Genomic DNA, 14,106 nt, shown 5'->3' with positions numbered 1-14,106 from the left:
TTGACTTTGCAAAGGGAGGCGTGATGGCAAAGTGACATTTTCCTAACTTATCACTGTTGGGAAACGCTTGTACAGGAATACAAGAAAAACTTGCCCCAGTTCATTTATAGAATTTATTAATTGTTCCCTGACACCTAGTAGACTTAACATAATAAAATGCATAAAAATATCACTTTCAATCTCATTTGAAGACTTCTACAATTTTAAACATTAACAATATTTACATCAGAGGACAGCACAATTAACCACTATGTATCATATCATATGAAATCATAGATGGATAGACCCCTGGGCACAGACGGGTGAAAAGGCTCTCACCCCTTCCTTGTGGGACCCCCAAACTGTTAGAGACACAAAATGTCTACATGTGTCTGTTTGATTCTTTGTAGTCATTCTGTCTCTGTGGACGTTATGTATACCTTTTGGTAGTTTTGTGTATCTCTATGGTTTGCATCTCTTGTTTTGTTCCTTTATAGTTTGTGCCTCTTTGAGGTCAGTTTTATCTCTTTGCTGTCATTTTGTATCTCTTTACATTCCAGTAATTACAACGAAAAAATTGTCATTTCTGTAGAAATAATCTATCTTCTTTTAAACTCCACAGCTGCCCTCCACACGTCAGCTCCTTGTCCCAGTGTGATCTTCTCTGGGAAGGACTCGAGCTCCAGCAGAGGTGGAAGGTCCTTCTCCTCCAAATGGGCCTCTAAGGTGTACCTAATGCTGGAAACAGCAGGGAGAGAGGGAAGACATGAAGAACTGTTAGCACTGAAACCATTGTTTTCACCACAAACATTCTTATTCACTTCCCTGCCCAGCTGCCGATTCAATAGAAATGACCTGTGGCTGAGGTGACACAACTTAAGCTCCTTTCCCCTGACAGATGGCTGCCTGGAGGGGTCATGCTCTGGTCCTGGAAGTCAAAAGGCTCCAAATCCCAGGGGAGAGCCCCGGGTGAGACCTCCACGCTTTACTCTGATTAAAGCTGTCTAGAATCAATGGATTCCTTTAGACTAGGGTGGTAATCTTTGAACTGACAATAGGCACACTTCTTTTAATCATTAGCTTACAAAAAATTCTTATTTCCAAAAACACCCTTTGGGTAAACTAGGAAAGTAATGTCAATAATGCAAATGTTTTGGGATTGTTTTACCATTTGGTGCATTGTCTTCTACAAAAACTAAACTCACAAATGGTAGGTTAGTTCTGTTTTCACTAAAGGGGGGTGAATACAAATGGCTTATGCTTACTCCCAGTGTGGTTTGTAACCCTGGTCAGGCACGGCATTGTTTGTCTTCAGCAGCAGAATCTCATGCAGCTCCAAAGCGAAAGTGTCAACATCTGTGACAGCCAGGAAAATCTTTAGTGCTTTCCGCTCATCCTCAGACAGCTTCTCCTGGAACCCTGATGGTAGTTTCTGAAATGGGTCCTAAAAGATGATCATGAGTTAAGTGTCATCAAAGTTTAATTCACTAAAAAATAGCCATAGCAGAAACTGCAGCAAAGACACAATTCCTTAAACTCAGGTTTTATTGGGGTCAAACTCTGGCTGCCTGCGTGTCAGACAGCAGACTTTCAACAGATTACAGCCTAGAAAATTTTACTCTCTGTGGTGTTTGGGGTCAGTCACTGGCAGCCAACAGAGGTCACAAGTGCAAATAATGACTTAAAAACAAGTTCTGTGGATATCATGGGTGGAGTTTGTTTTGTGGATTTAGCATTTTTAAGTCTGTAAAGGGGCTGGCTGATGTTTAGGTCCAGTTGAATTTTATGATTTTATTGATACTTACTTGTTTTCTGTTCAGCATAAGCTCAGATTTCCAACAAGTCAGGAGCTGCCAGGTGAATATGCTGTGTTCCAGTTTGCTCTCTCCGAGACCCTAAAATGAAAATGAAACAGACAAGTGTAATGTGTTAACAGAGTATACTATCATAAGGATGTGTGGAATGGCTGATAAAATACACACACATTTCCAAAACACCAGAAACAGAAAATGTATTATGTAAAGAGATTTGGAGTAAATGGATTATAACATGCAAACCACTGTTATGGTCCCTTAAATCTTTTATGTAATACAGCAACAAAGAAGATCAGTCAGTTATAAACACTTTAATTTCACTTAATTCATATTTTATATTCAAGTACAAGAAAAAAAAACATCAGATCAACACAATAACGTTCTTGACATAGTGGTGCTGCGGTGGAAATAGCTGTGGAGTCTGGGTTTCTACCTTGGCTACAGTGCTGGAGATCTGCGGGTGCATCTGCAGAGAATTAGCGAGGTAGGACAAAAGTTGATCCCGAGGTTCACCGCCTGTCTTGCCGAGGAAGCGAAGGCCAATCTCCACCACAAACACAGCATCACAGACGTCTGTGTATGAACGTAGCACCGTTCTCATGGCACTGCTCACCGAACCCTTCAGTGGTTCCTGCAGCACAGACAGAGAAACTGTCAGCACGCCAGCGAGAGGACTGCGAGGGAAGGAATTTGATCTTGTACAAAGTGGCCTCAGAAAATCCTACAGGGAGAACTAGTGTGAACATTCTTTGGCTGGCATTAGTCAGTTCCAGATGAAGACTTTACCGTAAAAGTCTTCTTTGGTAACTGAGAAGGTCTTACCTGACGAATCTTCCCCCTGACCTCAGACAGAACCACAGAGAAATCCTGCAGGTATCTGTTCAGATACTTCGAGGTGTCCTGGTTTTGATCAAAGACGACAACAGTGCTGGTTAGCACAAGGTTTGGTATTACCTGACACTGCATGCAGTTGTACGATTAGTTTTAATTTTTAACCGTTTGAATAAGTGGTTTTCCAGCCAGGAAGCGGCGGGCCAGCTGGGTTTGGATCCCTGGCAGGTCGTAGCTGATGTCTGTTTCCCCGCCTTTCTTCAAGGTGTACTGACAGTGGGCTAAAACCAAAGGTAGCAGCTCTCTCTCTGGGTTGCACAGTGTCAGCTGGGTTTCTGATATCACTTCCAATTGAACACTGTATTCACTGGGGAAATAAAGCAGGTATGTTTTTTTTTCATAAAAATGACCTTTTCATGAGCCTGAACATTTGACAAAAGAATCTCAACTCTCAGGTCAGCTCTTATTCTGGAGCTTTTGATCATGTTACACAGTTTTCATGATCAGATTCTGTTTTCAAAATGGATCAAAACATGCAAAATACTGATGGCCCCTTAAATCAGATCAGAGTCAGGTATAAACAGTTACACTTTTCTGAAAAATATTTTCTCTGGTGTACTGACCTATCTTCTTGGCGGCTCACTCTCCTGGCCTCTCTCACCAGGCTGTTGTGAGTCTTTGACAGGAAGTCCACCAAAATTCGTAGACACGACCCCGGTCCATGTCGGGACGGTGTCAGAAACTCCCCGGAGCTCTCAGTTGTCACCTCCATCTCACACAGCTTCACATCCACGCCCAAGTCTGCTGCTATATATACACACAGACATGGGAGAAAGTAAATGAAGACATGTGGTGAGCGAAGCGGACCTCAAGGACACAACTACTCACTACTCTTCATGGAGGTTTGAATCTCTGGCTTAACACAAATTAAATAGATTTTTTTTCCTAATTCAATCTCATTTTTGCTAATTTGATCTAAATTAATACCAATTAATCATCAATATCCATTAAATAACCATGGAATAATGCGACGTGAAATACAAAGAATTAAGTTTTAAATGATTCTAGGAGAGGAGAAAAAATGTGATGTTTCCATTATTTCACTAAATATTATGACAGCAAACACTGAAGAGTTCAGACTGTTTATGTTAAACATTGTTGTCAAACTGGAAGACTGCCACTAAATACTGAATATCCTGTTTAAAAGAATACATTAAACAAATAACTACACTCGCTGCCCCCTCAAACTGTTTAAAATTGTGTTGACTACAGCAACAGTAGGTAAAAATGTCACATTTGATCCCAATTTAAATTTTAATCATGTCAAAGTGGCTGGTCTTGTTTTTATGAAGTTACATTCAACCTATGCTCAGTTTTAAAGACACATTAATTGTCATGAATAAATAATAAGGCAGTGTCCTTTGTTAAAAAAATCACCTTTTAAATCATAGTTTTATTGTACAGCTTACCCAGAATGTAGGTAATTTTGATCCATTAGAATTTTTTTTGCTGTAAATACATTTAGAAAGGTGCTGAATAAATAAAGTTTTACTTTATTTAGTATTACTTTTAATCTTATGGTGGTAAACGTAGTAGTAGCTGTAGCATTCTTATTACTTAAGCTGGTAGTAGAGGCAGCACTAGGTACAGTAGTAGTAACAGTATATGGGCAGAGGATGAAGTAGTTTGATGTTTGTGGCTCTAATCATGTCAGACTGATTATGACAGAAATCAGAGAAATTTGATTGTTGAGATGTTTAGAATCTGTGCAGTGATACAACAAATGAACTGATAGACCTCTACAACTACACATTGATACATTTGAGTTAAATGTTAACAGAGACATGCTTACAATTGTTTGCCACCTCTGCTCTAAGGCAGTTCCACACTTTGATGAATGTCTCCACTCTCTCAAGCAGCGCCTTCTTCTGGTATCCTAATGAGGATGATGAGAAAACTCAGGTTATGTAAGCATGTGTCTGTATATGTGTGATGTTAGCAGTGGGTTTCTCTTTGTTTCTTTGTTGTTTCATTGCTGTTGTTGTATAATATCGACATACCTGCTGGTATCTGCTGTAGCATCTGTGCAATGGTCTGAGGTGCAGAGTCTGACGTCAGAGGAAACACCCTCAACAGATCGGACTGTAAAGCAGCCAGCTCAGGTAGGTGATGTAACTGTCTCACACAGTGTATCTTGGACACACACACACATACACAAAAAATCAGTGCAACACTTAAAGTTTGGCTCCAATGACACATTTCTCTAAAAGAGTCAGTTTAGAAATATAAATGTATAATCATATAACACATATAATCATTTCTTATGGATTCCTTGGTTTAACGAGGATATTTCAGAATGGGCTACACCTTATAAACTGACCTCCAATGTGATTCCTTTGTAAAACATTTCTTTTGACAATCACATGTTCAAATGAGCCAAATAAATATTTTTTTTCCTTCAAGATCTGGCTTAATTTGATGACTTTGACTTTGAAGTGCCACTTCAACAACATGAAAAATGTAAACTGTCTGAAGTGCATGAAATTTTGTACAATTAATCCTTAATACAACAAGGGTGTCCCAAACAGGACTAAGCTATTTTTAAGAATCAGAGCCTATAACTATGTAGATTTTGATACAGATCTGAATCTAGATACAGATTGAAGGTTAATCTTTTCTACTAATCAAATAATCGATTTAAATAATTGTATTTAAATACTTTCACTATAAGCTGGACTCTCACTGGCTATTTACTCCTTTAGAATGAATCTGTGACAGATAATGTGTGGATCATCAGCCCTCACCATACCTCAGATCAGTATTTAAAACCTGGGAAATCATGTTTGCAGTGTCAGAAAAGCACTTTCACAAACAACTGATGAAGTTCACTACCTTATTGAGGAACATGTTCAACAGAGGTAAAGAGCCGCGTCCCTGCGCTTCTCCCACCAACTGAGAGAATCGTTCCACTGTCATCATCTCAGGGAGAGTCCAGAAGGAGGAGCGATGTGTCGGACAGTCAGATGGGAGGGACAACATGTTTCCAGGATCCCCGGTGAGAAGACTTATCAGGGGGCTTCCAGCAAGTCCATCATCACCACTGATTCTGTTCTGAGCATCAGTCAGATTACTCTGCAAGTTCTGGAAAAACAAGATTTTTTTTCAGAAACTGTAGCTAGTAATGTAACTAAATGTGACTAGTATTGATTCCTGTTACAGAATTTTAAGTCAAATACGCTGCTTTTTAAAAACAGCATATTCCTTACATTAAGCACAGAGTTGATGGCAGAATCACAGACTAGTTTCTCCCACTGCTGCCGTCCTTGTCTGGAGGACAGATCAGGTCTTGCACGGGAACCTTGTCAACATTCAGCACTGTCAATGTCACGTTTTTTACATGAACAACAGAAGCAGCATGCTGAAAGTCAGTGAAAGAGCAGTATTACCTGAAGTGAACCCTTTGCAGGCACTGAGAATGAGATGAACTGTAACTGCTGTGTTGTCAGGGTTCTGATTTAAAGTCTGCCCCAGCACACGCATGTCCTTTTCAAGGTGGTTCCACAGGAAGTTGACAACATTGTTCGGCCTGGGGTGGATCATGTCATAAACTCCCTACAACACAAAAACCATTACGTGATGCCACCTTTTCCATACCACTGATATGTAAATTCTGGTGCAGGTCTAAGTGAAGTCTCACCCTCTGATTTCTTGTGGTGCCTTGAAGCATGGCGAGGTGCATAAGCAGCCGCAGGACGCAGGACTGAGCAGATGTCATCTGTCTTTCAGGGGCTTCAGACCTGCGACCGGCTTCTCCTAATACATGTCCCGTCCGAGTTTGATCTCTGACATTTATACAAACGAGGAGGAGCACAAATGAAATCATATAAAATATCTGACTGAGAAAATACTGTCGCAGAGTTGCTTAATTAAACATGTTATTACCTTGATTCTGTTTTTTGAGTGAACCCGCTGACTGGGTTGTGGTTTATCCCACCAATCTGAAGTCCACAATCAGGACACTGAGATATAACCACCGGTTTACCACACTGTGTGAAAATACACAAGCATAATGTATTCATGTTTTAAAAATAATTTTATTCTCAATACTTGACGCTATGAAAGGAAAGACAAAAAACTTATACCTCTCCCACAAAGCAGACATGTCCATTGGGGCAGGCTAAAAATAACAAGAAAAACATTAGAAATATCCTGACTATTCAGAGAGAACTGTGGGGAAAAAAATCTAAAGCTTCATAATACTTACTGTACTGCTGTAGTCTCCCGTCTTTCAGCCACTGTCTGGCTTCACTTGTGTGATCATCAGGCATGGTCGGCAGAAAGTAATTCTTGGAGGAAAAAGTTGTGTTGAATTAATGTGCTGCATTCATAGCAATCAGATGACAGCAGGGTATATCATTTTCTGTTTTTGTCTTTGTCTGGAAATTTATCACGGAAAGATGACTGAAATCTGGAATCATGTAATAGATTTGTAATCAGATCCATAATTTAATCTTGTGGTGATTTCCTAATCAACAGCTCCCGAATTTTCATCCTTCTGTCTATTATCAGACAGTTTTCTGAATTGTCTGTAAACTAAGGTGAACTCTGTGAAGCAGTGAGGGCTGCAATATTCTGACTTTTAGTCCCTAACATGAGCCGAAGTGCTAAAAATGTTGTCTGGATTGACAGCATGAAGCAAAGGCAAAACATGAATGACACGCCAAGATACTAATACGTGTCTTACCGTAACATTCTGAGGCTGAGAGGCTATCTGGCAGAGAGGAGCCAGTAAAGAATTTCCACTGAGGAGCACAGAGTCCAGATGGACCAGCAGCTCCAGGAGGGATTGTCTCTGAGCTGCAAGGTTTGCACTGATGCAGAGATTCGAGCCCGGTCCACCGATCTTATTCACCAGAAGTGAAGTGCAGAACTCCCTGAACTCCCTTAAGTCAATGTTTTTGAGGAGTTCTTCCAGTCTTTTTGTCCCCTGTGAGTTCACATGTCAAAAGTAAAGAAGTTAGTACTGATCTGGGGATTTTTGATGAAAATCATCTCAGGACTCTTCATTGTCTGTTCACCTTAAGTGAGATGTAATTTTACCTGTACAACACAGAATCAACAGCTACTAGGCAAGTATCTGGCTAATATGAAGCAAATGGACATCATGTACATTGACCTGTGTGGAGGGATGCATCTTGACGTCAGATGATTTGTATCGGCAGGTGACTTGTCTGAACAATGCCAAGGCCAGGAGGCTGATCTGAGAACCTCTCAGCTTCTACAGAGAAAGTATAAAACTGAAATGTAAATAAGGAACAATTCAAGTCCTCCATGATATAATCAAAACATAATATACCTTTCTGTCACTCTTAACAGGTACTGCTTTAGATGGGAAGTACACAGTGGATCAAGACAATAACTTACTACTTTGGTAACACATTTCTTTAAACGTCCCTGTTTACGTAGTGCTTAGAAATGCTAAATAGGGGGTTTAAAATACAGAGTTACCACATGTTGATTAACTGATTGGTAAGTGCATTTTTTCAGTCACATGGCCTCTCTGACCCCTAGTGGTTACTTTTTGACAGAGTCTACAGACAACACTGAGGCAGGACCATTAACCTGCCTTTTCTCTGCTGCTGCACCTCTGAACTGTGTAGTCTTAATAAATGTAATATATAATATTCTCCTCAGCTTTTCTATGAGCTCTGGAGTCTCTGACCTGCAGTTCTGTCATGAAGGTGTCTGATTTGTTTTCCAGCAGAACCTGGGCCACAGCATCTCTCAGGCTCGGTAAGACGTCCCACAGCAGAGGAACTGGTCCACATGAGGCGGAATCATCCTCTTTGACATAAAAGAAACATTTTAGTGTTTGGGTTTATTTTCATTCTAAACCGAACACTTTCAAGCTCTTCTTTACACAGTTACAGGAGCTTTGGGTTCCTGTACAACAACAACAAACTGGGCTCTGGAAAACTGTGATGGATATTTTTCAATACTTTCACTCAACAATTTATCAAGGAAATAATCAACTGATAAATCAATACTGAAAACAATTGTTAGTTGCAGCTCTAAACATACATTAAAAATGAATGAAATGAATGAAGAAAACAAAAATGCAGCCCTCTGCTGCAGGAATGGATTAGCATTAGAATGAACTGATAAAGTCTTGCTTGCTTGTAGGCCAAATACACACTGATGTTTTACTCTTTTTACTCTGAATGAGAACCAAAGTGACTTGTTTTTATGATAAAGTCTCACAATGACAAGAGAGAAAATAGCATTCCTGGTCTCATGGATTATTTTTCCTGGCAGCTCTATGTTTCTATAAGGAATCTGTACCTGAAGTCGAATGAGCTCTGCAGGAAACACCCATCTCCAATCTGGACTATTCATCAGGGACTGTATGCTGTCCATACCACAGAGTCTGTTAAGGGCTCGCAGGAGGTAAACTCTGTGCCAGTCATTACTGCAGTATTCACACACTGCCCTCACTTGCTGCAGGTACTGGGCCTCCACCTCTTCAACTCCACCTGCATTTCATGAAGAAACACACAAAAAAACTTGACACAGTTATCTATTTCTACCACACAGTTAAGTAACTGACTTCAGCAACGTTTAGCATCACAAACCTTGAGCTGTGGCTTTCTCCAGCAGCCGGGCAGCAGTACTCATGCATATTCTCAGTCTGGCTATGTTGAGCAGAAACTCTGCAGGGTCCTCTTGTCTGTCTGGAGTCTGTTTCCTGGCGATCCTGCTCAGGAATCTGATTTCTGCTTGCCTTTGTTGCCCTCCACACTCTTCTGTTTCTCTTGCATCTGAGCTCAACAGAGTGTCCTGAGACAAAATTTAAATATGCTTTTATTTCAGGCAGCAATAGCAGCCATTTGTTTGGAATAAATAAAAAAGATTAAAAATCTATGAAAACTACATTATCTACAGAAAGGTAATGTATAATAAGACAATGACCTAATTAAACAGACATAAACAATTTTAAGATTATAATGTGGAGGCAGAAAACACCAATGGGGAAGTGAAGTTTGTGTCTTCTACCTGGAAACAGTTAACAAACAGCAGGTAGAGTTCAGTGCGGTCTTCTGTATCTAGAAGGTACTCCTCCAGATTCTTCAGGTAGGTCTGAATATGAGCCTTTACCTGGTCAAAACTGACAGATACACAACAGTTAACCAACATGCAGTTTTTTGAACATGTAACGTGTAGACAGGCATATGATCCCTCAACTGATCTGAAGCTGTGAAAATCCAAAAACTTGGAAATTTGGGAGATTTTCATTTCCATTTTTATTATTTTCCATCTCTAAGTTTGTGTTTCGGAGTTCCTTCACTACCAGTTCTTCTACAGTGGAAAATTCTTTACTTCTACATTTAAAAAATGCACAAAGGACAAATCCTGTACTTGCAGTATCTTAATTTAGTGGCCTTGCTTTAAAATGAGCAAAGGGTTTGAGTGCTTCCTCCACTCATGCTCATTGGATTCATACCCTCACCTGTATTGCAGCAGAAGTTTTGGCAGTACGGATCGGACCACTGGACTGTTATCCACACACTCCAGGAAGGGAGTGAGCTCTCTGGTCCTGTACACATCTCCTGCATCACACAAAAGAGAGTGAACAATCATCATAAACGCTTTCTATGATATCTTGTCATAACCATGCACTAATTCTATCACTGACCGTTGGCAGACACGAGTATAGAGAAGAGGAGCTCCACCACACCCTCTTCGGGCCTCTGCCCCTCTGCCAGACAGAACCTGGACACCACCTCTAGGAAGAAGGAGTTACAGCAGTCCCTGATCGCTGCATGCTGCTGGAGGGCTGCCCTGAGCCATGAAAAGCAAAGAGGAGGGAAACTGTGAGGCTAAATAACTTTGTTATTGCTATTGTTATTACCAAGCACAAATTCTGAAGACAAGCAGTCTCACAGCAAGTCATTTTGCAATTTGCTATTGTTGTTTTTAAAATTTTTCCCCAACTCACTTGACGGCATGAGAAACAGTCGGCTTGAAGTCAGGTGGCACATCTGCTCTGCATCTAGGGCAAGAACGTCTTTGTGGCTGAATGCAGCGTTGGAGACATGGCAGACAGAAGATGTGCTGGCATGGCAGAACAGATGGCTCTTTGAGCTCCAGCAAACACACTGGGCAAGAAATGCCAAACCTTTATAGAAACATATTATGTGAGATTAATTATAGCACTGTGAAAAAAAGCAAAAAAGAGATTCAAGTAATATTCATTATCTTATTTTGTACATTACAAATGAAAGATTTTGTTATATCTTAAATTAAACTGTAAAATCACTTAATTGCATAACACGGTGAAATTTAGTTGTTACAGTATATTGTTCACATTAATTTGTGAGACTGTTTTTTGAACATATATATATTTCCGTGAACATTCCAAAGCCTTGAATATAAATATCTAAAAGCAGAGTCTGACCTCAGATCCCTGCTGATACATTCTTCATGGAAAGAATTGAGGATGCGAATCAGCTTCTGTAATGTGTCCATGCTCCTTACATCAGGTGACTCCTGCATCAGCTGAAAACCAGAAAAAATAAGAAATGAGTAATCTGCTAATTAAACTGATCCTGATGCAAAATGCGTCACCATCTGGGAAATCGCTGGTTAATAATTTTGAGAAAAAAACAGAAACTAAAACCATTTTACATACATTCAGTTGAAGGTTGCAGTGTTTGAGGGCCAGTTCTTCCAGTCGCAAGTCATCCTGTTTAACTTCAAAAATGACGTGCTGGATGAAAGACGCAACAACAAGCAGCCCATGCCACAGTGATCTGATAAGGCAAATGAGATTATAAATAAGCTTCAGAATCACAGAACACTTTTCTTCTTCACTGTACATCTTGCCAGACTCACCTGATGTTGTCCAGATGTTGCAGACAGCCAGGGCTGCAGAGGGGTCTGTATTTCTGACTAAATGCTCTGTCTAGACAAGGCTGCAGAAACTCCACTCTGCTCACAAAGAACTCACACTCTTGCAGGGACGTCACAGGCAGTAGTTTGGTCTCTTCAACACAGACACCAAGAGCTAAAATGTCCTCCACCTGCCAAAAGCAAAACACACATTTTAAGATTGTAACACCTTAATGGTGAGTTATAGTTAGTATCTTAATGACTACAGGATGCATTTACACTGATGTTAGGTATGTAAAATTTAGTTACCATTCTATCTGAGTATGTTTAGCCAAAAGGTTATTCTCACCATCTCTTGGGACTCCCTCTTTGACCCCTGCTGAGAGATACTGGTGGCTAGTTGGGGCTGCAGCAGAAATATGTGGGAGAGAGTGTCCAGTCTGGGAGCAAAATGTTTGGCAGCAGCCATGATCCAGGGAGGAGAGAGGTCATGGATAGCATTCATGGACTTCTGAAGATCAGACACGCAGCCCAGCAAGGCCCTGGTGAACACCTGTAAATGACACGTGTAAAAAGTCAAGACTATATGGCTGTTCACAAAATGTTTCACCTAAATGTGTGACTCATAATGTCTGTACCCTGAGCTCATTCTTTGACTTGATCTTCAAAGAAAGCAGAAGAAAGTCTTGGAGATAGTGATGACCATACTCCAATTCGCTCCTCGTCTGAGAGTTTCTGCAAGCGACTGCCCAGCCTGCTGTCGTTGAAGGTGCTCACAAACTTGAGAATCCTCTCTGTGCCATCCTCTTTAGTTACTAAGGAAGAGGTAAAAGAGCCAGAGAGTAACTATTTTATTCTACCATATATACTTCAGGATCTATAAAAACTCTGTGAGACCAAGACAAACCTGGCAAAAATTCAGATTCCTCCCACAGGTTTTTGAGATGCCCTGTGATGAGCCAGCTGAATGGGGCAGAGCTGGTTTGTTCTTCACCATCCAACATAAAGTGGTGCTGCACAAGCACCTCCTGGTCTGACACACTAGAAAATATAATAATCAAAGATTACTGATTGTTGATAAAATTCAGTGTCTGAATTATACAGAAGAAGTAATCCACAGTACCTTGGTTTTTGGAGAGGTAGAGGTAGGTCCAAAAACTGTGAATCTGCCAGGATGTCCAACCATAGTTTTATAAGGCCCTGGCTGAGCTTTTGATCAGAGAGCAGGTCCAGATTTGCATACCTGTCCATAACTTCCAACATACTGGCCAAGACTGGAGTCACAGTGGACTGAAGACAGCGCCACAGGGTATGTCTACCAGATAATGATAGCACAAGATAGGACATTTGATTGACTCCTTAATAACCACAACTTGAGTAGAAAGAGATGAGAGGACATATAATTCTGTATAAGACTGTACAACCCTTTTACTTATTTTTCGATTATTTAAAAAATGATCGGTTTTCAGGCAAAAGAACAATTACTCTTAAATGAACTAATCACTTTATGTCATAACGATTTTTGCAAAGTTGATTATCACATTTGAGGGAGATTTTACCTCAGAGTTCCCCCCTCTTGTAGAGCTTGCCGTTTCTTGGCTTCTAAGCTCACCCACTCCTTAGGAGAGCCCATGCTTTCTTCTCTCTGTGCCAAAGCCTCAGCCAGTCTACTCAACAACACCCTCTGAAAGTGAGCTTTAACAAAGGTTGGAGTTTTATCAGAAACAATTTGAGGAAGCAGCATCATTGAAAGTATATGCCCCTACATCAGAGACAGATGGCTAATGCACAGTTCCCAAAGAGTGTGAGTAGCATTGATCAACCCTCTAAGAACTCTGTGGATGGATTCAGATTGTTGTCATTGTGCTATGGGACAGAAAAAGTGTAAAACAAGCATGTGATCACTTATACAGTATATACAGTGATAATATATCAACTAAAGTTAATAGTAAACATTTACCTCCTATGTGTCCTTGACTAGCACCCAGAAGATCCAGAAGGATGTGCATCCGCTGCATGCTTCGTGGTATCACACCATCAGGGTCCCTGAGCAAACCCACAGCTTTTTGAATACATGATCTCACTAAGGATAGGCTGTGGAGTTGGGCTCTGTCTGCCTGTACGCAAAGATAATCAAATTTCATTTAAGTAATATTACGAACTAAGATTTGTTTCATGCTAATACATATAAAGGAACATAAGTTATATTTACACGAGAGTCTTCTCTTTTCCTTGCTGTTCCTCCATCTTCATGGTGATCTATAAAGAGCAACAATACTGTTTATTTTGCATGAAATATTAATTTGAAGAGCAATAAACTTTCACTTTTTCCCCATTTGTAATATAAACACACTTCTCAGTGGCTGAAGATGTTCAGTATCTACCTGACAGTGCAGGGCTGAGCAGGTTGCTGATGAGAGTTCCACAGAAAACCAATAGGTTCAGGCTCATGTCCTCTGAATCCCTCAGGTCATCAATATGCACTGACTCCCAGACTCCTTTGATGCAAAAGACAAAACATGGGTTTAGTCTTTTCATATATCATGGATAATGCAGTCAACAAATAACTGTTTTATAACAATGATCATATTCC

General features: G+C 40.4%; 1 protein-coding gene across 1 annotated transcript in view; it reads right to left on the bottom strand.

The window, feature by feature from the left end:
- Positions 1-99: 99 nt before the first annotated feature.
- Positions 100-14,106, bottom strand: part of rnf213b (ring finger protein 213b) — a 31,980-nt gene continuing 17,973 nt past the window's right edge. The window contains 38 exon segments of the mRNA XM_018666613.2: positions 100-717; positions 1,245-1,423; positions 1,785-1,874; positions 2,227-2,424; positions 2,616-2,693; positions 2,790-2,991; positions 3,248-3,431; positions 4,477-4,560; positions 4,685-4,817; positions 5,517-5,765; positions 5,891-5,982; positions 6,071-6,236; positions 6,322-6,466; positions 6,567-6,670; positions 6,767-6,801; positions 6,889-6,970; positions 7,369-7,611; positions 7,801-7,902; positions 8,347-8,414; positions 8,417-8,468; positions 8,967-9,157; positions 9,257-9,461; positions 9,678-9,789; positions 10,132-10,231; positions 10,318-10,463; positions 10,621-10,800; positions 11,080-11,180; positions 11,314-11,434; positions 11,517-11,704; positions 11,863-12,066; positions 12,152-12,226; positions 12,228-12,328; positions 12,421-12,554; positions 12,637-12,828; positions 13,073-13,208; positions 13,474-13,630; positions 13,726-13,772; positions 13,898-14,011. Coding sequence (XP_018522129.1) covers positions 579-717; positions 1,245-1,423; positions 1,785-1,874; positions 2,227-2,424; positions 2,616-2,693; positions 2,790-2,991; positions 3,248-3,431; positions 4,477-4,560; positions 4,685-4,817; positions 5,517-5,765; positions 5,891-5,982; positions 6,071-6,236; positions 6,322-6,466; positions 6,567-6,670; positions 6,767-6,801; positions 6,889-6,970; positions 7,369-7,611; positions 7,801-7,902; positions 8,347-8,414; positions 8,417-8,468; positions 8,967-9,157; positions 9,257-9,461; positions 9,678-9,789; positions 10,132-10,231; positions 10,318-10,463; positions 10,621-10,800; positions 11,080-11,180; positions 11,314-11,434; positions 11,517-11,704; positions 11,863-12,066; positions 12,152-12,226; positions 12,228-12,328; positions 12,421-12,554; positions 12,637-12,828; positions 13,073-13,208; positions 13,474-13,630; positions 13,726-13,772; positions 13,898-14,011 — 5,129 coding nt within the window. The 3' untranslated portion in view covers positions 100-578.

This window comes from Lates calcarifer, linkage group LG23 (genome assembly GCF_001640805.2).
Source record: "Lates calcarifer isolate ASB-BC8 linkage group LG23, TLL_Latcal_v3, whole genome shotgun sequence".
NCBI lineage: Eukaryota > Metazoa > Chordata > Actinopteri > Centropomidae > Lates > Lates calcarifer.
This window is presented reverse-complemented; position numbering and strand designations above follow the sequence as displayed.